This window comes from Pleurodeles waltl, chromosome 9, assembly GCF_031143425.1.
Source record: "Pleurodeles waltl isolate 20211129_DDA chromosome 9, aPleWal1.hap1.20221129, whole genome shotgun sequence".
Classification (NCBI taxonomy): Eukaryota; Metazoa; Chordata; class Amphibia; order Caudata; family Salamandridae; genus Pleurodeles; species Pleurodeles waltl.
Window position 1 is genome coordinate 866,272,493 of NC_090448.1, and position 23,767 is coordinate 866,296,259.

General features: G+C 46.4%; 1 protein-coding gene across 2 annotated transcripts in view; it reads left to right on the top strand.

Annotated features, from left to right (window-relative positions):
* Nucleotides 1-23,767, top strand: part of SPATA7 (spermatogenesis associated 7) — a 408,620-nt gene that overhangs the window by 298,639 nt on the left and 86,214 nt on the right. For both annotated transcript variants that reach the window (XM_069208136.1, XM_069208137.1), the window contains one exon: nt 23,622-23,699. In XM_069208136.1, coding sequence (XP_069064237.1) covers nt 23,622-23,699 — 78 coding nt within the window. The remainder of the gene's footprint in view (nt 1-23,621; nt 23,700-23,767) is intronic.

Genomic DNA, 23,767 nt, shown 5'->3' on the forward strand with positions numbered 1-23,767 from the left:
AATTAAAAAGAAAATGCACCCCTCGCAATGGGAGTCCTCTCCCATGGCGAGGGAGAGTATTTATCTTTTTTTTCACTGCCCTTACTGGAAAGGTTTTCTTGGTAGTGACGGGCAGTGTAAACTAAGCTCAAATTCCGCCCATCTAAATTCGGTGGGTGAAATTAAAGGTCTGCCTCCGGTGGCCCTTATTGCCCAGGGCCATCAGACGGGTTTACTGACAGCAGATACCCAGTAGTCTTCACCATGATTAAACCTAAGATGATTGTATGGTTGTCTGACAGAACCACGCATGCAATTACCACGTATGCCCTTACAACATGTAATTACATCGCTTGCATCATTACCACGCATGCACTTACAACAAAAGTATTTTACCACACAAATGCCTTTACCACCTGTGCCTATATCACAGAAAGTTTGTGGTAAAGACATATGCTTGGTAAAAAGTAAGGTGGTAAGTATAACATATATATAAAATTAAGGTTTGTGTATATATTTACACACACACACACACACCTTGCCACCCACAAACCCTACCCACATACCCACCCTAAAAATTCCCTTACCACCTAAAAACCCATACCCACCCTAAACGTTCCTTACCACCCCAAGACCCATACCCAATCTAAACACCCCTTACCACCCTAAAACCTATACCTACCCTAAAATCTAAAAATGCCCTTAGCACCCTAAAACCCATATCCACCCTAAATCCTAAAAATGCCCTTACCACCCTGTAAAGAAATGGCTCCCTGTTGCAGTTACCCCCCACTTTTTGCCTGATACTGATGCTGACTTGACTGAGAAGTGTGCTGGGACCTTGCTAACCAGGCCCCAGCACCAGTGTTCTTTCACCTAAAATGTACCATTGTTTCCACAATTGGCACAACCCTGGCACCTAGGTAAGTCCCTTGTAACTGGTACCTCTGGTACCAAGGGCCCTGATGCCAGGGAAGATCTCTAAGGGCTGCAGCATGTCTTATGCCACCCTAGGGACCCCTCACTCAGCACAGACACACTGCTTGCCAGCTTATGTGTGCTGATGGGAGAAAATGACTAAGTCGACATGGCACTCCCCTCAGGGTGCCATGCCAACCTCCCACTGCCTGTGGCATAGGTAAGTCACCCTCTAGTAGGCCTTACAGCCCTAAGGCAGGGTGCACTATACCACAGGTGAGGGCATATGTGCATGAGCACTATGCCCCTACAGTGTCTAAGCAAAACCTTAGACATTGTAAGTACAGGGTAGCCATAAGAGTATATGGGCTGGGAGTCTGTCAAAAACGAACTCCACAGCTCCATAATGGCTACACTGAGTACTGGGAAGTTTAGTATCAAACTTCTCAGAATAATAAACCCACACTGATGCCAGTGTTGGATTTATTAAAAAATGCACACAGAGGGCATCTTAGAGATACCCCCTGTATTTTACCCAATTGTTCAGTGCAGGACTGACTGGTCTGTGCCAGCCTGCTGCTGAGAGACGAGTGTCTGACCTCATGCGGTGAGAGCCTTTGTGCTCTCTGAGGACAGAAACAAAGCCTGCTCTGGGTGGAGGTGCTTCACACCTCCCCCCTGCAGGAACTGTAACACCTAGCAGTGAGCTTCAAAGGCTCAAGCTTCGTGTTACAATGCCCCAGGGCACTCCAGCTAGTGGAGATGCCCGCCTCCTGGACCCAGCCCCCACTTTTGGCGGCAAGTCCAGGAGAGATAATGAGAAAAACAAGGAGTCGTCACTGGCCAGTCAGGACAGCCCCTAAGGTGTCCTGAGCTGAGGTGACTCTGACTTTTAGAAATCCTCCATCTTGTAGAAGGAGGATTCCCCCAATAGGGATAGGAATGTGACCCCCTCCCCTTGGGAAGAGGCACAAAGAGGGTGTACCCACCCTCAGGGCTAGTAGCCATTGGCTACTAACCCCCCAGACCTAAACACGCCCTTAAATTTAGTATTTAAGGGCTTCCCTGAACCTAAAGATTTAGATTCCTGCAACTACAAGAAGAAGGACTGCCGAGCTGAAAGACCCCTGCAGAGGAAGACCAGAAGACACCAACTGCCTTGGCCCCAGACTTACCGGCCTGTCTCCTGCCTTCCAAAGAACCTGCTCCAGCGACGCTTTCCAAGGGACCAGCGACCTCTGAATCCTCTGAGGACTGCCCTGCTTCGAAAAAGACAAGAAACTCCCGAGGACAGCGGCACTGCTCCAAAAGAACTGCAACTTTGTTACAAGGAGCAGATTTAAAGGCCCCTGCAATTCCCCGCAAGAAGCGTGAGACTTGCAACACTGCACCCGGCGACCCCGACTCGACTGGTGGAGAACAACCAACTCAGGGAGGACCCTCCGGCGACTCTACGACTGTGAGTAACCAAAGTTGTCCCCCCTGAGCCCCCACAGCGACGCCTGCAGAGGGAATCCCCAGGCTCCCCCTGACCGCGACTGTCTGAACTCCATTTCCCGACGGCTGGAAAAGACCCTGCACCCGCAGCCCCCAGCCCCTAAAGAAACGGAACTTCTGTGCAGGAGTGACCCCCAGGAGGCCCTCTCCCTTGCCCAGGTGGTGGCTACCCCGAGCAGCCCCCTCCTTGCCTGCCTGCATAGCTGAAGAGACCCCTTGGTCTCCCATTGAAACCTGAAGGAAACCCGACGCATGTTTGCACACTGCACCCGGCCGCCCCCGCGCTGCTGAGGGTGTACTTTCTGTGCTACTTTGTGTCCCCCCCGGTGCCCTACAAAACCCCCCTGGTCTGCCCTCCGAAGACGCGGGTACTTACCTGCTGGCAGACTGGAACCGGGGCACCCCCTTCTCTCCATTATAGCCTATGTGTTTTGGGCACCTCTTTGACCTTTGCACCTGACCGGCCCTGAGCTGCTGGTGTGATAACTTTGGGGTTGCTCTGAACCCCCAACGGTGGGCTACCTTGGACCAAAAACTGAGAACTGTAAGTGACTTACTTACCTGTGAAAACTAACAATAACTTACCTCCCCCAGGAACTGTGAAAATTGCAGTGTCCACTTTTAAAACAGCTTATTGTGTTTTATGACAAAAGTATTCATGCTAATGTAATGATTCAAAGTTCATAGAGTACTTACCTGCAATACCTTCCAAACAAGCTATTACATGTGAAATTTGAACCTGTGGTTCTTAAAATAAACTAAGAAAAGATATTTTTCTATAACAAAACCTATTGGCTGGATTTGTCTCTGAGTGTGTGTACCTCATTTATTGTCTTGTGTATGTACAACAAATGCTTAACACTACTCCTTGGATAAGCCTACTGCTCGACCACACTACCACAAAATAGAGCATTAGTATTATCTCTTTTTACCACTATTTTACCTCTAAGGGGAACCCTTGGACTCTGTGCATGCTATTCCTTACTTTGAAATAGCACATACAGAGCCAACTTCCTACATTGGTGGATCAGCGGTGGGGTACAAGACTTTGCATTTGCTGGACTTCTCAGCCAATACCTGATCACACGACAAATTCCAAAATTGTCATTAGAAATTGATTTTTGCAATTTGAAAAGTTTTCTAAATTATTTAAAGTCCTGCTAGGGCCTTGTGTTAGTCCCTGTTAGCATTTCTTTTAGAGTTTAAAAGTTTGTAAAAGTTTGAATTAGATTCTAGAACTAGTTTTAGATTCTTAAAAGCATTCCAACTTTTAGAAGAATAATGTCTAGTACAGAGATGAATGTGGTGGAACTCGACACCACACCTTACCTCCATCTACAGATGAAAGAGCTAAGGTCACTCTGTAACATAAGAAAAATAACAATGGGCTCCAGACCTACCAAAGTACAGCTCCAGGAGCTGTTGGCAGAGTATGATAGAGCCAACCCCTCTGTGGATAACACAGAGGAGGATGATAGTGAACTGGAGGAAGAATCCCCTCCACCAGTCCTATCTAGGGAGAACAGGGCTTCTCAAGCCCTGACTCCAAAAATAATAGTCAGAGATGCTGGCTCCCTCGCAGGAGGGTCCAGCCTCCCTGAAATCACTGAGGATAACTCTAGTGAAGAGGACATCCAGTTAGCCAGGATGGCCAAAAGATTGGCTTTTGAAAAACAGATCCTAGCCATAGAAAGGGAAAGACAAGAGATGGGCCTAGGACCCATCAACGGTGGCAGCAACATAAATAGGGTCAGAGATTCTCCTGACATGTTGAAAATCCCCAAAGGGATTGTAACAAAATATGAAGATGGTGATGACATCACCAAATGGTTCACAGCTTTTGAGAGGGCTTGTGAAACCAGAAAAGTGAACAAATCTCACTGGGGTGCTCTCCTTTGGGAAATGTTCACAGGAAAGTGTAGGGATAGACTCCTCACACTCTCTAAAAAAGATGCAGAATCTTATGACCTCATGAAGGGTACCCTGATTGAGGGCTTTGGATTCTCCACTGAGGAGTATAGAATTAGATTCAGGGGGGCTCAAAAATCCTCGAGCCAGACCTGGGTTGATTATGTTGACTACTCAGTGAAAACACTGGATGGTTGGGTAACTGGAAATGAAGTGTATGACTATGTTGGGCTTTATAATTTGTTTATGAAAGGACACATTTTAAGTAACTGCTTCAATGAAAAGTTGCATCAGTATCTGGTAGACCTAGGTCCAATTTCTCCCCAAGAATTGGGAAAGAAGGCAGACCACTGGGTCAAGACTAGGGTAACCAAAACTTCCACTGGGGGTGACCAAAAGAAAGGGGTTACAAAGCCTCCCCAGGAGAAAGTGGGTGACACTAGAAACAAAGAAAAAGAGTCCCCTGTATGCCCCCAAAAACCAGACCAGGTGGGTGGGCCCAGAGACACAACCCAAAACAAAGGTGGTTACCAGGGTAAGAGCTGGGATGCCACTAAGGCATGGTGCCATAACTGTAAACAGACAGGGCACCACACCAAGGACACTTCTTGTCCCAAAAACAAACCCCCTAGCAAAATCCCAGGGGTAACCAGTGTAGCCATTGGAGATGACTCCTCAGATGAGGAGGTCTTCATAGCCTTCAACTGGAAAAAGGGCCCAACAGGTGAGTTGGAGATTCCAGAGGGAAGTAGACACTTCCACCACCTACTGGTGAATGGAATCCCAGTCACTGCCCTGAGAGACACTTGTGCCAGTCACACTATTGTGCATGACAGGCTGGTGTTCTCAAACCAGTACATCCCAGGTGAGATGGCCAGAGTAAGAGTTAGCCCAGACAGGGTCACAGATAGGCCTGTGGCTTTTGTGCCCATAGAAGTGGGTGGGACTTTTAGCTGGAGAAGGGTGGTAGTCAGTACAGACCTCCCCCTTGATTGTCTCCTTGGAAATGACTACCCAGAGGTTAGTCAGAGCCCAAGAGAGGAACTGGTCCAGTGCCAGTCCTCTCCCAAGGATTCTGGAGTTCCTGCCTCTGCAGTAAATGCAAGTAGGCCCCAGAAGAAAAAGAAAAGAAAACAGTGTAGGAAGGGTGGACAACCTTTAGCCAAGGTTCCAGCAAGCCAAGGAGATTCTGCTCCAGTAGGGGAGAACTCCAAAAGTGGCACTGGTAAAGTCCAACCTAACCCACAAGAAGTCCTGGCTAGTCAGGCAACTGTTAAGCCTGTGTGGGTGGCTCCTCAGCTAACAGAAGAAAGAGTGGAAGAAGGGTGTTTACTACAAGATGTGGTAACCCCCCACTCTAATACAGCAGACAGGCACCCTGAACCCAAAGAAGCCTGTAACTTAGCCCCTTCCCTTGTAGGTGAAGAGCTAAAGGTGTGGTTCTGGGCACTGACAGCTGCCAGTGGCCTCTGCTGGGTGTTAGCCTTTATGGCTGCCCTATCCTTGGCATGGTGGTCAGACCCCATGCCAAATAGCAAGTTAGGCCCCCTGACCCTGTTGGTCATGGTGGGGTTACTCCAGCTCTGGGTAACCTCTTTGGGTAAGTTAGGGGTGACCCTGGCTAAGATAAGATTAGCAGAGGTGGATACCTCTAACCCCAAAATAGAGAGAATGGGTGAAGACATTAAAAGCACAGACAAGATGCAGTTCAGATTAGGTCCTATCACTGTGGAAGTGGGTCAGTTCCCCAGAGGGAATGACCTGGACAGGAGGATGTAAGGCAGAGTAGGCCCTGCAACAAACCAGCCTATTTCCTCTACTCTTCCTCGCCTGACAGACTAGGAAGACTCTCCCAGCTTTGGCTGAGTCTCCTGGCCTGTGGGCTGGGGGGGGCTTGTGTAAAGAAATGGCTCCCTGTTGCAGTTACCCCCCACTTTTTGCCTGATACTGATGCTGACTTGACTGAGAAGTGTGCTGGGACCCTGCTAACCAGGCCCCAGCACAAGTGTTCTTTCACCTAAAATGTACCATTGTTTCCACAATTGCCACAACCCTGGCACCTAGGTAAGTCCCTTGTAACTGGTACCTCTGGTACCAAGGGCCCTGATGCCAGGGAAGATCTCTAAGGGCTGCAGCATGTCTTATGCCACCCTAGGGACCCCTCACTCAGCACAGACACACTGCTTGCCAGCTTATGTGTGCTGATGGGAGAAAATGACTAAGTCGACATGGCACTCCCCTCAGGGTGCCATGCCAACCTCCCACTGCCTGTGGCATAGGTAAGTCACCCCTCTAGTAGGCCTTACAGCCCTAAGGCAGGGTGCACTATACCACAGGTGAGGGCATATGTGCATGAGCACTATGCCCCTACAGTGTCTAAGCAAAACCTTAGACATTGTAAGTACAGGGTAGCCATAAGAGTATATGGGCTGGGAGTCTGTCAAAAACGAACTCCACAGCTCCATAATGGCTACACTGAATACTGGGAAGTTTAGTATCAAACTTCTCAGAATAATAAACCCACACTGATGCCAGTGTTGGATTTATTAAAAAATGCACACAGAGGGCATCTTAGAGATACCCCCTGTATTTTACCCAATTGTTCAGTGCAGGACTGACTGGTCTGTGCCAGCCTGCTGCTGAGAGACGAGTGTCTGACCTCATGCGGTGAGAGCCTTTGTGCTCTCTGAGGACAGAAACAAAGCCTGCTCTGGGTGGAGGTGCTTCACACCTCCCCCCTGCAGGAACTGTAACACCTAGCAGTGAGCTTCAAAGGCTCAAGCTTCGTGTTACAATGCCCCAGGGCACTCCAGCTAGTGGAGATGCCCGCCTCCTGGACCCAGCCCCCACTTTTGGCGGCAAGTCCAGGAGAGATAATGAGAAAAACAAGGAGTCGTCACTGGCCAGTCAGGACAGCCCCTAAGGTGTCCTGAGCTGAGGTGACTCTGACTTTTAGAAATCCTCCATCTTGTAGAAGGAGGATTCCCCCAATAGGGATAGGAATGTGACCCCCTCCCCTTGGGAGGAGGCACAAAGAGGGTGTACCCACCCTTAGAGCTAGTAGCCATTGGCTACTAACCCCCCAGACCTAAACACGCCCTTAAATTTAGTATTTAAGGGCTTCCCTGAACCTAAAGATTTAGATTCCTGCAACTACAAGAAGAAGGACTGCCGAGCTGAAAGACCCCTGCAGAGGAAGACCAGAATACACCAACTGCCTTGGCCCCAGACTTACCGGCCTGTCTCCTGCCTTCCAAAGAACCTGCTCCAGCGACGCTTTCCAAGGGACCAGCGACCTCTGAATCCTCTGAGGACTGCCCTGCTTCGAAAAAGACAAGAAACTCCCGAGGACAGCGGCACTGCTCCAAAAGAACTGCAACTTTGTTACAAGGAGCAGATTTAAAGGCCCCTGCAATTCCCCGCAAGAAGCGTGAGACTTGCAACACTGCACCCGGCGACCCCGACTCGACTGGTGGAGAACAACCAACTCAGGGAGGACCCTCCGGCGACTCTACGACTGTGAGTAACCAAAGTTGTCCCCCCTGAGCCCCCACAGCGACGCCTGCAGAGGGAATCCCCAGGCTCCCCCTGACCGCGACTGTCTGAACTCCATTTCCCGACGGCTGGAAAAGACCCTGCACCCGCAGCCCCCAGCCCCTAAAGAAGCGGAACTTCTGTGCAGGAGTGACCCCCAGGAGGCCGTCTCCCTTGCCCAGGTGGTGGCTACCCCGAGGAGCCCCCCCCTTGCCTGCCTGCATCGCTGAAGAGACCCCTTGGTCTCCCATTGAAACCTGAAGGAAACCCGACGCGTGTTTGCACACTGCACCCGGCCGCCCCCGCGCTGCTGAGGGTGTACTTTCTGTGCTACTTTGTGTCCCCCCCGGTGCCCTACAAAACCCCCCTGGTCTGCCCTCCGAAGACGCGGGTACTTACCTGCTGGCAGACTGGAACCGGGGCACCCCCTTCTCTCCATTATAGCCTATGTGTTTTGGGCACCTCTTTGACCTTTGCACCTGACCGGCCCTGAGCTGCTGGTGTGATAACTTTGGGGTTGCTCTGAACCCCCAACGGTGGGCTACCTTCGACCAAAAACTGAGAACTGTAAGTGACTTACTTACCTGTGAAAACTAACAATAACTTACCTCCCCCAGGAACTGTGAAAATTGCACTGTCCACTTTTAAAAAAGCTTATTGTGTTTTATGACAAAAGTATTCATGCTAATGTAATGATTCAAAGTTCCTAGAGTACTCACCTGCAATACCTTCCAAACAAGCTATTACATGTGAAATTTGAACCTGTGGTTATTAAAATAAACTAAGAAAATATATTTTTCTATAACAAAACCTATTGGCTGGATTTGTCTCTGAGTGTGTGTACCTCATTTATTGTCTTGTGTATGTACAACAAATGCTTAACACTACTCCTTGGATAAGCCTACTGCTCGACCACACTACCACAAAATAGAGCATTAGTATTATCTCTTTTTACCACTATTTTACCTCTAAGGGGAACCCTTGGACTCTGTGCATGCTATTCCTTACTTTGAAATAGCACATACAGAGCCAACTTCCTACACACCCCAAAACCAATATCCAACCTAAAAATGCCCTTACCACCCAAAACCCATAGTCACCCTAAAACCTAAAAATGCCCTTACTACCTCAAAACCCATACCCACCCTAAAACATAAAAAACCCTTACCACCATAAAAAAAAAGTAATTACCACCCAATTATATATATATAGGTGGTTTTTTTTTTATTGTATTAATACTATACCCCACCCTCACGCCCCATTGTAAATAAGAGCCAGCAGCCGCTACTTGAAAGAACTGAAATCATTTTCAGCAGAACACAATAAATTAAATCTAGTTAATCGAAAGTTAAATAATAATTTTAAAATGAGAATAATGAAATGGAAAACTGACTGACTCGTTTCACTTGCAATAATCACAGACTGCGCACAAAACTGCTCATTGAGCCTCGTACTATGCTAGACACGTTTTATTTTGGATACAGTCTGTCTTGTTACGTTCTGTATTGTGTTCGATCTAGGGATATGTTTTTTATCACTAGGCTCTTCTTTAAACAGCCACATAAAGATCAGTCAGATGCTAGAATCCGTAGAACAGAGGTGTTGGGGTAGGAAAATTTCTTGATAGTTATTATGTTGCAGCGTCTGGAGTATTGGCAACAGTAAGGAGCTCAGGGCCCCTCAAGTGGCATATGCCGTGTCGCCCGCATAGGGGAATCCATACATTTTAAGGTCTGGCGTCAGTCAAGACCCTTAGATTTTACTAAAATCATATGCATAATATACCAAGAGGGGGGGGGATCTGCCATCCCTCTGCACTTATTGGTCTTTTACTGCGTCATTTACATTTTGATTACATCACAGAGCATGGGGGAGGAGAGTCAGCAACTCCAGCCTTTGGCTGGCTTCAGCGCGAGTTATAACGCTCTTCCTCTTCACAAAGAGCACATGCACACACACGTGAGCTCCCTTAAGTGCCACAGACTACTGTGACAATGTGTGATTTTTTTTTTAGACCAAAATATATTTTTACGTTTTGTAATTTATTTATTTTTTTTTTTTGATGAAGGGGGCCCCGGCAGCTTCCATACTAATGAACTTTTGCAAAACATTTCAAAATAACAGGCATTGTCAAACCCAAAAGGCTGGGAGGCCAACGCCAGATCTGTTTTCTTTGGTAATGCTTATTTAAATTTTAGCACAGTTTTGCAGCTTCACAAAACTTGTGCCCATCTAAATTAATAGTCATGCAAGAATTTGAATTTGTGATATAAGGCTTTAGCTTATGAGCTTCTTTATTGCGGTTACACTAACCCCATTTTTTAAATCAAGTTTTCTATGGCACATTGTGTGTTGATAAGTGCTATTTCTATAGTTTCTATTGTGGAAGGCTTCATATTTAGGAAGATATAATATGAACAGCTGATTCTTCCACTGTGACTGAAGGGGCATCAAGTTGAGGTTCAGTCCAGGGTCACAAGGACCGTGGATAAAGAGTGTATCCTAGCTTTGTAGACCTTGTTTGCTGCCAGAGATTGTGGGTAGGCCCTTAAGGTGTGAATATGAGATGTAGTGTCTTATAAGTGAGACATGCCAGTTTCATCTTAGTTCTTGCCTCAGTAGGGTCCCATGAGCTAAATGACTTTATTTTGGGATTTACTCCAGCTTGTTTTTTTGTTTTAAGAATTTTGTTTGTAAAAGGTTCAATTAGGGTATTTCGAGTGAATGTTCCATGAAGGCTTGTTAAATGCATTGTTTGTACATTCTTTCTCTTCTTTCTGCAAACCATTTCAGATATTGGATTGTTTTTGTACATGGGGCCTTTCTAAGGACTTGCACTTATTGTTATCTTCTTTTTATAAGGCATTGTGCTTGTTTTATACTTCATACTTGGAAACTTAAGACATTTTGGGCTCACCCAAACATTTCTAAAGGGGTTGCCCTTAAAGTAATGGGATGTTCCCCCACTGACTGGGCTGAGAGCTCCAGTGCCCTCATATTCGCCTCCTCCACCCACTGTGATGTCATCACCGGTAATGCCTAGTAATGCTAATGCTTTCACCAGTGGTTTAAAGAGGCCCCTCATGCTGTCTTCAGTAGCACAGGTGGATCTTCTCTGTTCTCATTCACAGTTGTTGGGCAGATATACAGCCCCTCCATCTGGCATTTCCTCATTGAATGGATTGCTATTTAAGGCTGGCGGCACTATGGTAACTAGTGCTAGGCCTTTATGCTCCCCTGAGGATCACTTAGGGATAGGAGAGCCATTAAATGCCCAGCTCTAGAAAGCCTTTTTATAATACTTACTTCCCAAGGGGAGAGCTGGGGCAGTGCTGGAGGGCGAGACAACTGGTGTCCTCGAGTACCTTGGACCCCTCACTTCACAGGCCTTGCCTATCATCTCTGCACCTCCAGTCTTCATGGTCACATGTGAGGCTTACGTAGTGGGTGACATTAGAACATCTCTGGTCATAAAGGGCCTCCTCTCCCATCTTGTCCAGACAAGCAAGCTGTTATAACTTCCCATTTCCCAAGACATGGTAGAGGCATTATGAAGACAATAAAACAAGTCGTCCCCGTCACCCAAGAGGCTGCTAGGGGCCTTTTATGCCCCTTCAGTCCTTGGACCCCTACTGCATGACCTGAACCCACCTCTTTCTTCATCCCACTGTCTTGAGTAGTAACCCGGTAGGATGTAGCAGGATGTGTGATTCACAAGCACACTCCCCACCTTGTCCGTAAAACCGCCCCTTGAGTTTAGCCATGCATGAAAGGAAAAAAAACATTTTGAATCAAGTAATATCAGTGTTTGTCAATTTATTGATCAGTTAATTAAAACTGTTACAAATAAAATTGTGGATTCAAAATTAATTAATAAATTAATTTTAAAAAATGTTTTTTTTAAACAGTAAAAATAGTCTACATATTGTCTCCATTTGTAACAAGGGGATGCTTACACACTATTAGAAACCACGTGTGCCCTGCTCTCTGTTCCAGCTACCTGAGCTAGCAGCCTCCTGAGAACGGTCACATAGTTTGCACATCTTGCCAAAGCCCAGGGCGCGGAATGTGAAAAACAAAGGTTGGATACCTTCATACAGGACCGTGCTCCCCGAGCCAGCTCTACTGGAATTATTAGCTGTCTTCTTTTAGCTGCTAATTTGGGACAGCAGCACAGAAGGTGTAGCCAGCTTTCTTGATGGTAAGAGCAGAGCCTACAGGCGCTTTTTTGCCTGTGTACAGACCAAGAAGGATTAAAGTTCTTAATTGAGAGGACTAATGTTCGCATATACAGGATTTGATGCCGAGTGCCTGCATTTATGGCTTTTAGGAGGTACGGTTGAGGGGCTCTGACCAAATAGGAATCATTTAACGCAGGCACTGTTATTGGGGTTTTAGTTATCAATATATCAGACTCTCATGAGAGTTCCTTTGCTCTCTTGTTAATCAATGTTTTCCAAACACTGTAGGTCACTGTGGGGGTGATTCGGACCCCGGCGGGCCAGGGTCGGCGGGAGCACCGCCAACAGGCTGGCGGTGCCCCGCAGGGCATTCTGACTGTGGCGGTTTGGCCGCGGTCAGATGCGCAAAACCGGCGGTCTCCTGCCGGTTTTAGGCTGCCCTTAAGAATCCTCCATGGCGGCGCAGCTCGCTTCGCCGCCATGGGGATTCTGACAGCCCATACCGCCATCCTGTTCCTGGCGGTTCTCCCGCCAGGAACAGGATGGCGGTATGGGTTGTCGTGGGGCCCCTGGGGGCCCCTGCAGTGCCCATGCCAATGGCATGGGCACTGCAGGGGCCCCCGTAAGAGGGCCCCACTTTGTATTTCAGTGTCTGCATTGCAGACACTGAAATACGCGACGGGTGCCACTGCACCCGTCGCACCTTCCCACTCCGCCGGCTCAATTCTGAGCCGGCGTCCTCGTGGGAAGGGTCTTTTGCACTGGGCTGGCGGGCGGCCTTTTGGCGGTCGCCCGCCAGCCCAGTGCAAAAGCCAAAGTACCCTCAGCGGTCTTTCGACCGCGGAGCGGTATTTTGGAGGGGGGGGAAGTCTGGCGGGCGGCCTCCGCCGCCCGCCAGACTCAGAATGACCCCCGTGTCTGACAGCTGAATGGAAAGTCTTCTGTGCTTTACTAAGTTGCGTGTGCCACTGGTTGCCAGGAGTCTCGAAGTCTCGAGTCTCGAAAATCGTTCTCAGGTGATGTTTTAACGTGAGCGAGTTGGCCTTCCTGAGACTGATGTAATATTTCAAGATTGCGGCTTGACAATCTACCTGCTGTGACTTTAGGCCATTTCCAATCTGAGCCTGGCACGATGTGTATAATTTGGTTGTTGGAAAAATTTTAAGTATGCTCTGCAGTCAGCCTGTTCTATGGTGGATTCTAAGCACCCCGGTAATGCCAAGTAGCCATATTGCAGAGCAGGGAGTTATGTCGCCTTTGTTACTCTCTATATTGGTGCAGCCGATGCGCTTCTGAGTTGTGAGCCTGTATGTGATGACAGCAGCTTTGTGTCTAATTGTGTTTTTCTGTGCCCCTACCTTGTTGTTTTCTGTGAACCACACTCCCAAGTAGTTGTATTTTCTGGCGGTGTTGATGATCTGGCTTCCCATTTGCCATGTTGTGAGAATTTTATTCTTGCACCTTCCAAATAAGTACTTTAATCTTTTCTTAGTTAACCTGCAACTGATTGGCCTTGTTGAAAGTGTTAAGGGTGTTTAGGGCTCGCTGTAGTCCGGTTTTCGTACATTATCACAATATCATCCCCATACTGGATGATTTGGAGTCTTGTGGGGCTCATTTTGGGCAGAACCAAACTACTAGCTTTCAGATATTTCTCCAAATCTGCAGTATACAAGTTAAACAGTGCTGCTGTGCCGAGGACGTAGCCATTACGTCCTCCGCACACAGCCCAGAGGGAGCGCTCTCGCTCCCTCTGTGTGCTTCCCCCCACCCCCCCAAAGGCAGGGATGGAAGGGGAAGCCCCCGACCCCCCCCCGTGACATCAGCGAGCGAGCCCTGGAAGCTCAGCTTTGCATTTCTCTTTCGATCATGTGGGGGAGGCCCGGAGAGGCTTCAAAGGGAAGGAAATGTATTTGTATTGCTTGCAATCCGGCTTTTGAAATGCCCACTAGACACCAGGGATGTTTTTTTTTTTTTTTAAATAGACATAAGGCTCCAGGGGGGGCATTTTTTGGGGAGGCCTTTTCTGCCCCCCCCTGGGGGCAGATCGGCCTATTATTATGCCGATCTGCCCCCAGGGGGGGCAGACACCTCTAGGCACCAGGGATATTTTTTTTTGTTTTTTGTTTACTTTGTTGTTTTAGGTGTGGGGAGAGACCCCTTAGGCAAGGGTCGCTCCCCTAGGGGGCAAAATATATTTAGGCCATTTGTGCCCCTCTTGGGGGCAGATAGGCCTATTTTGATGAGGCCAATCTGCCCCAAGGGGGACAGAAACCACTTGACACCAGGGAGTTTTGTTTTTTTTACGTGAATTTCACGCAAGGGGAACGACCCCTTAGGCAAATTTATTTTAGGCCATTTCTGCCCCCCCTATTGTTATTAGGCCGATCTGCCCCCAGGGGGGGCAGAAACCTCTAGGCGCCAGGGCAATTTTTTTTTGTGTTTTTTTTTTTTTTTTTTTTTTGTTTTTTTAGAGATGGGGAGCGACCCATTAGGCAAGGGTCGCTCCCCTGGGGGGAAAATTGTATTTAGACCATTTCTGCCCCCCTTGGGGGCAGATTGGCCGATTTTAGGTCAATCTGCCCCCAAGGGGGCAGAAACCACTAGGCACCGGGGATTTTTTTTTGGCGACAATGTCACGCAAGGGGAGCGACCCCGTAGGCAAGGCTCGCTCCCAGGGGGGGTTGAGGGGACAAATTTATTTTAGGCCATTTCTGCCCCCCTGGGGCCGGCTGAGCTAGAGGCCAAAATCCACAGGTAGGCACTGTTTTCTATGAAAAAATGTGATGTGTCCACGTTGTGTTTTGGGCCATTTCCTGTCGCGGGCGCTAGGCCTACCCACACAAGTGAGGTATCATTTTTATCGGGAGACTTGGGGGAACGCTGCGTGGAAGGAAATTTGTGGCTCCTCTCAGATTCCAGAACTTTCTGTCACCGAAATGTGAGGAAAATTTGTTTTTTTTAGCCAAATTTTGAGGTTTGCAAAGGATTCTGGGTAACAGAACCTGGTCAGAGCCCCACAAGTCACCCCATCTTGGATTCCCCTAAGTCTCTAGTTTTCAAAAATGCACAGGTTTGGTAGGTTTCCATAGGTGCCGGCTGAGCTAGAGGCCAAAATCTACTGGTAGGCACTTTGCAAAAAACACCTGTTTTCTTTCAAAAAATGTGATGTGTCCACGTTGTGTTTTGGGGGATTTCCTGTCACGGGCGCTAGGCCTACCCACACAAGTGAGGTATCATTTTTATCGGGAGACCTGGGGGAACGCTGGGTGGAAGGAAATTTGTGGCTCCTCTCAGATTCCAGAACTTTCTGTCACCGAAATGTGAGGAAAACGTGTTTTTTGTTTTAGCCAAAATTTTGAGGTTTGCAAAGGATTCTGGGTAACAGAACCTGGTCAGAGCCCCCCAAGTCACCCCATCTTGGATTCCCCTAGGTCTCTAGTTTTTAAAAATGCACAGGTTTGGTAGGTTTCCCTAGGTGCCGGCTGAGCTAGAGGCCAAAATCTACAGGTAGGCACTTTGCAAAAAACACCTCTGTTTTCTTTCAAAAAATGTGATGTGTCCACGTTTCGTTTTGGGGCATTTCCTGTTGCGGGCGCTAGGCCTACCCACACAAGTGAGGTATCATTTTTATCGGGAGACTGGGGGAACATAGATTAGCAAAACAAGTGTTATTGCCCCTTGTCTTTCTCTACATTTTTTCCTTCCAAATATAAGAGAGTGTGTAAAAAAGACATCTATTTGAGAAATGTCCTGTAATTCACATGCTAGTATGGTCACCCCGGAATTCAGAGATGTGCAAATAACCACTGCTCCTCAACACCTTATCTTGTGCCCTTTTTGGAAATACAAAGGTTTTCTTGATAGCTATTTTTCACTCTTTATATTTCAGCAAATGAATTGCTGTATACCCAGTATAGAATTAAAACGCACTGCAGGGTGCAGCTCATTTATTGGCTCTGGGTACCTAGGGTTCTTGATGAACCTACAAGCCCTATATATCCCCGCAACCAGAGGATTCCAGCAGACGTAACGGTATATTGCTTTCGAAAATCTGACATTGCAGGAAAAAGTTACAGAGTAAAACATAGAGAAAAATTGATATTTTTTACCTCAATTTCAATATTTTTCTTTTTCAGTTGTTGTTTTCTGTAGGAAACCCTTGTAGGATCTACACAAATGACCCCTTGCTGAATTCAATATTTTGTCTAATTTTCAGAAATGTTTAGGTTTCTGGGATCCAGCATTGGTTTCACGCCCATTTCTGTCACTGACTGGAAGGAGGCTGAAAGCACAAAAAAAAAAAATCAATGGGGTATTTCCCAGTAAAATGCCAGATTTGTGTTGAAAAATTGGGTTTTCTGATTCAAGTCTGCCTGTTCCTGAAAGCTGGGAAGCTGGTGATTTTAGCACCGCAAACCCTTTGTTGATGCCATTTTCAGGGAAAAAAACACAAGCCTTCTTCTGCAGCCACTTTTTCCCATTTTTAAAAAAAAATCGAAATTTTCACTGTATTTTGGCTAATTTCTTGGCCTACTTCAGGGGAACCCACAAAGTCTGGGTACCTCTAGAATCCCTAGGATGTTGGAAAAAAAGGACGCAAATTTGGCTTGGCTAGCTTATGTGGACAAAAAGTTATGAGGGCCTAAGCACGAACTGCCCCAAATAGCCAAAAAAAGGCTTGGCACAGGAGGGGGAAAAGGCCTGGCAGCGAAGGGGTTAAGATACTAATAGAGTCCGTATTCGTTCCATGATGAGGGCATTGTGTCAGCCGGTTTTAAAGGTACCTTGTATGTTTGATTTTATGTATCATTCTTATGCACTGATTTTGATTGATGATGTGCTAAACGTTACTGCGTGGGTGTGCATGTGTCCAGGTAAAATGTAAAGAACAGTGCCTGCAGCATACGATATCAGCAGGTTAGAGATAATCTTCCAGCTGAAGCCTTGAAGGTTTTATTAACCAAAGAAAAATGAATGGCCTGGGAATCACAAAGTCAACCGGCCAGAGTTTTCTCTTGTACGGGCGAAATGAGCGATCTCCTCAAGTGATGGAGAAGCACAGATGGATACAAGAATGCTCTTAGAAATCGAATAGGGTCATCGATTAATTAAAATTAAAATCCAAGCCGGTGTTTAGACGGAGTTCAAGAGAACGAGTGAAAAGACCTTCAAGTACTAGCGATAGAATGAGAATATTTTTGTTGACCAAGCTAGTCTCTTTTTTTTTTTTGGTCTCGAGTCATATCATCCGACATTGGCACTTCCTGTTAGTAATAGTAGAAGGAGCAAGAAAACTTAAGCAAGTTAGTTTAGGCTAATGAGGATTTCATATTCTACAACAGCTGTGCTCTGTGCCTAGTCACTGTGGACCAGATTCACTGAAGCTTGTATTCCTGATCGAAGTAAGCACGCCCTCTGCAGTGCCGATTTACAAAATGAATGTGGAAAAGGTCTGGCATTTGCGAAATCCCTCATTCACCGAATAAACACATTTTGAGTCCACTACACCCCTTTCACATCTTCCTCCAAGGTGGGGGGAGCCTGGCGTAGGTCTCCCACACAGAATGACACAATGCATGCAGGGAGGGGAAGATTAATTGCCATATCTGCACTCTACGTCCCGCAGATAAAACCCGGTGCAATCCTTGATGTTCAGGGTTACATTTTCCTCTCTAGAGTTAGGAGTGTAGTAATTTCCATTTCCATGCACAGTCCCATTAATACCTGAGATATTGGCCTTCTGTAGGTGTCCTCTGCCCTCAGCAGGTGTCTCTCCACCTACCTCTGTAGCACAGGGGAGCTTGTGAATACCACAGGCCGGGACCACGCTAGCAATGCTGCTTACCGGTGTGACATGCAGGGCACAAGTACGAATCACGGTGAACGCAACTCAACTGTTCTTCCTTTGTAGACTGATAACGTTTGTGATGCTAACGTATAACATCTCTCTTACCTCGCCTAGACACCTAAAAAACGGCACTATTAAGCGCTATATCAACCATGTTACTTATGGGCGGGAGGGTGATATAGACAGCTCAGCATCCCTGCAATCAGAAGACACGCCTCTCGCAGACTGACCACTTTTTTTTTTTTTATAAATCAGGCCGTGCATGCAGAAGAAATTCAGTAGCTAATGTGCTTCTCGCAGATATATTTGTGAAATGTGTCTTATTCGTGCCCCATGCTATCTGCTCTGCAAAATGGAATAGACGATGTGCACTTAAAGCGGAGAGTCCATTTGCACTTGACTTGAAAGTATGTATGGCGCAGACCACTGGTTCTTAACCTTTTGACTCCCACTTTATAATGACCGGAACCCTGGGATCCCCACTGAATCATTACTGGAAGCTTGGGACCCCCACTCAGTCACTACGGGAAGCCAGGGACCCCGCCTGGCCTACTTTTTGTTCGACGATTTGAACCGTAAAAAAATTACACTAAAAATACACGCATCGAACAAATACACAAATTATGAACTATGCACAAACAAATATAAAAAAAATAAAGATTGTAATATTATTAGGAAGGTTGGAGCTTTCCTAAATTCATTTAACGCCACTCCCTGTTTATACTATATTCTGTTTGATGTACTTGCATTTGTCCCACAAATCAATCTAAGGACACTAACTTAACTTTTACCCTCCAATTTCAAATTCCTACACTTTCCTAGACCATTTTAAATCAGTCTTCTTTATTTATATTCACTTTATTAATCAGTTAATATTATTTAAACTTCTAAAACCGTCGCAGACCCCCTGAGTACCCTTTCCGGACTCCAAGGGAGTTCCAAGATCAGAGGTTAAGCACTACTGGTGTAGGTCACACGTTGAGCTTGTCAACAGAGGCAGTAATTAGGATCATTTGAGATAATCGGATTAGCACCTGTAGACACATATCGTAGAGGGAGTCTCCCTACCTGTAAACTATGCTGTGATAACCACTTGTTTTGTTTAAAACTTCATACCACACTGTTTGAAAGAACTATAAATAGTATGTTTAATAGTACCCCGTTTATAGTACCCAGTTTCAAGAAGGAGGAAGGCCAAGTCTGCCCTGTTGAGATTAAAACTTGTGACCTTCAGCATACTGTAACAAACTAGCTCCTAAACTGGTAGAGCTCTATACGGAGTCAGTAAAGATAGTTCGCCTTCCCCCCCTCTGACGAAAGAGGCCTTAGTCATACCTTTACTAAAACCAGGCAAACCAACCACAGAGGTGCAGTCATACCATCAATTATCCATGTTGAACATGGATTACAAAAATCCTGACTAGAATCCTGGGTACGCGCCTCCTTCCACACATGCCTAAACTGATCCATCCAGATCAAACTGGCTTAATTCCGCACTGCAACACAGCCACCAATATTCAACGCCTCATCTCTCTCCTTCACCCCCAACACCCAGAGACGGACGGAGCAGTGATAATAGCAATCAACATAGAAAAGGCTTTTGATAGCCTGAGATGGGACTATCTATATCGGAATATGGAGAAGATGGGGCTGGTGCAGGGATTCATCAACTGGACCAAACTACTAAAGGGGCGCCAGCAGCCCCAGTCAAAACGGGTAGGACAATATCAGAATCCTGTGTAGTAGGCAGAGGTTACGAGACATGGTGGCCCCCTCTCCCCCCTCCTATTTGCAGTAGCAGTGGAACCACACTTGCAGCCAGGGTTCAAGATTCCTACATCGACTAATAATACACGAGTACCCACATAAAATAGCGTTATATTATGCAGATGATATGATTCCTTTCCTCCGCTGATTCAGAATTGCTGGGACCCATCACACTACTCACACTTTGGGACTTTCAGGCCTCTGAATAAACTGGCAAAAATCACACATCTTCCCACTCCACAGAAACAGCCCCCCCCCCCCCCCCCCAATACAACCCACAGGGTATGAAATTGGAAGAGTCCACGTTTGGGTATCTTTGAGTACACATTTATCACAAACCCTGTGACTTCCTGGAGGGAAATGTGGGTGCAGCAGTCAGGAAACTCAGGGGAAATGTGGCATTCTGGAGGACACTTCCACTGTTGGTGGCAGGCCACAAAGCAGTAGCTAAAATGGTGGCATTACTGCAGCTACTTTCCTTCTTTACTACTCTACCAATCTACCTTCCACGATCCTTCTTCTGGGAACTAAATACAATAATACTTGAACACATTTGGGAAAGGGTAGGTGCAGTGCAGCCCTGAGCAAGTAGCAGTGCCCAATCGAAGAGGGGGGGTCTAGGGCCCCGGACATGGAAATATATTATCTAGCAGGTCAACTCCAATGGTTCACACAATGGCTCCATGCATGGAATCAGCCAGATGGAGTAGTACCCCACAATGTCCCACCCTGCCTAGCACTACTTCGCATCCTGGTGGCACCCAAACAAGCTCACCCCGACGGTTCAGTAGAACTACAAGTAATAGGGCACTTCTGGTTATGAGGTATGCAACGCACTCGTACACCATCCCCATACACCCCAGAACTCCCGCTAAGATGCTTAGTAACCCTGCCAGGAGGACAGGTCCCCGGGGGAGGAATACACGATGGGCGGAACACAATATCACCACCCCGGGCGACCTTTATAGGGACTGGCAGCTCTTGCCCTTTGGAGACCAGTGGAAAACTATGGACTACGACAAGGGCAATTCCTACTACATTGAACACTAGTCACCATAATTAGGCGGCATTGGGGAAAGGGACCCACAGAACCCCAGCATCATTTGGGCTGCCACAAACTATGCACCACAAGTGGCAAGCTTAAGGCAATAACGCTATTGCACAGTGCATTACGAGCTGACACATTACTCCCACTAGACGCCTTGCACCTTAAATAGGAAGATGATTTTGGCTTCCCTGTAGACGACACAAAATGGTCCACGTCACCTCGCACACAAGTACAATATCCCGAAACACCCGCTTTAAATTTATAAAGTTCTTTATTCTGCATAGGGTTTATCTCACTCCTGGTAGAATAGCTCGGATATTTAAGACAGAGGATACCCATTGCCCACAATGCTCAGAACAGAAAGCTGACTTTTTTCACATGCTGTGGTCCTGCCCGCAGTTGACAGTTTTTTGGGAGGAAGTGTTTCACTGCATATCTGAGGTAACGGAGAAACGGATCTCAACTACTGCTATGAATGGCCAACTGGGGAGTTTTCCGTGCCCCAACTCACTCAAACTGACTACAAAATTTATAGATCTTGCTTCTATAATAGCTAAAAGAGAAATCACAATGCATTGGAAGGCTCCCAAGAGCCCTTGCATAGACAGATGTAAAAAAAAAAACATGTTGCTGTGGGCAGAACTAGAAGGGTGAGTGTTATACCATGAAGCAGCGAAAGGACATTACACTGCCGATAAACCAGGGCCTGCGGCTGCTTAAAAGAACCTGATCTGAGTACCCCAACACCTCCTTATCACCTTCACAACATACGGAGTCTGAAGAAGCAAGGACCACTTAAGATCCATTCCTTTAGAGTGAAGATCTTAAATGGACAGGATACGCAAATGTGGTGGTAAAATATGCGTGCTATGTTGCAGATGAAAGGAACAGTGTATAGTTTGACAAGGTTAGATTGTTCTTAACCGAGAAGGTTATATACACATAATTAAGATGGTGATTACTCTATAACAAATGTATGCGACCCTCTGTTTGGTTTGTTTTAAATGGGATGCCAATAAAACATGTTTAAAAAAACAACTTGTGACCTTCAGATCATGGCATTGTTAAAAGCGAATGTTCAACTCACCAAGCCACCCTCCAGCTTATAATGGAGTACTATTGATATCTAGGTCGAGGTGGCCACTACCAGAGAGGTGTTGTTGGTCCGTTGTGTGAGCCCGGTGTGGTGCAGTAGGCTGGTCCGATTGCCCCAGGGTCGGATGGCAGGTTAAGAGGGCAGTAACTAAAAGACGGACAATGTAGAGGCAAATGTGCAATCACTTAAGCGAGTGCAGCGCCCTACGTTTGATGTAGTATGTACAGATGATTGTTCGGGTCAAGCATTACATCAGCACACATATCCAATTACCCTGAAGGTGGGCTTAAGTTGCCTCACTGCGCAGCAGATAGGGTGGGTTTCGCCCCAATGTTCTGATTAGGCCCATTCCAGTGGAGTTCTCAGTTTTACATCTTTGGTACCACTTATTCATGCAGTGTCTGTCTCAAAGATACGTGCACAGTAAACACGCAGAGCCTCGAACCGTGCAGCCCCCGGTCTGGCTAAACAGCCCATTATGCCATTAATCAAAATACAATTCAATTTCTTGATTACTATAGTGAATTAAAATGTTGCGAGAACACTCGTTCCACGAATACTGGTGCCTAAGGACATATAGGCTGATTTGTGGACCTTTTCAGCAGATACAGCTGCCAGAATATTGTAAATTACTAAACAGAACATGCGCTGGTGGCCTCGAGCATGGAAGGGCAGCTGGTATCCCTGTGCTTTCCTTGTCGCTGTAAAAGAAACAAGTGATCTTGCAGTTGTACTCCTTCCCACTGCAGCATTTATTCAGCTATGAATGACGGGTATTGAAATACATGTGACAGTTAAAAGTACGTACTCAATAAGATAAAAGTGAATACCAGCAGCCAGTGTGTATCAGCAAAGGTCCCACCCTTTTGTCATCTGTCAACAAAGCTGCACAATAGAGTTGTGCTTTTTTTATATGTAATGCTATACAGATCCCTAGTGTGTTGTGCAGCCTCTAAAATGTCCACAGGTGACTAGTGTTGCTGCAGATGTCCATTTCTGATGATGATCTAGATCCCTAGCTCTCTGCGGTAGACACAGCACCAGCAAAACCCCATTTAGGGTTCTAGATCCCTCCTACCTCAACATATGTCTAGTATAACGGCAGATCCCTAGGGCCTGATTATGAGTTGCTTGTAATATTCTGACCCATGCATTAACCCCTGTTTACGCATGAGTCGGAATTATGAGTGTGAAGGTATTTAATGCATCCGCTATTCATCTCAACCTTCATTAAATCTCGACAGGTCAAAACTGCAGACATTTAACTGAGGAAAACATATGGTATTTACCGTATCATGCGGACTTTGGTGTGTTAAACACCAAAATCGACATGTTATTTCCCATAAACTCGTACTAGATTTTATTTATCTCACCCGATAAATAATATACCCCGTGACATTATTCTTTTTTATGGGTGATAAAGCCTGAACTCATAATCAGGCTCATAGTGTTGTTATCTGGCAGCACAGATCACAGATCACCTAAATTGTTGCTGGTAACAGGTTGTACGGATCCCCATTGCTGCTGCTGTTCTCTTATTATTTTCATTGATATCAGCTGCTTTTGCATTACATTCCCAGTGTTGCCACAGACCCACAGTATCGTTGGCATGTGTCAAGAAAAGAAAGGAACAGGATTGAATCTGAGCCTGAAGGATGCTGGATCATGGTTCTTCTTGGTGTATGAGAGCACTCAGCTCATTTGAAAAAGTGTTTCAGTTGGTAGCATTTTTATAATTTTAGAGTGAAAGCAATTCCTAGTACTAGTGCAATCTCAGATGTGCAGGTAAACTCTTACATTGCAAAGTGTGCTTTATGGTTAACCTCTGTGTTCTCATTAAAGGGAAGAAGAACTGCAATATCTGGAATTTGTTGCTGATGTCACCAATGAAATCCTGACTCTTGGGTTGTTCTCAAACAGGTTAGTCTTTAACACACATCGTTCTCCAAGAATACGAACCCGATTCTGAAAATATATGCTAGTTTAAG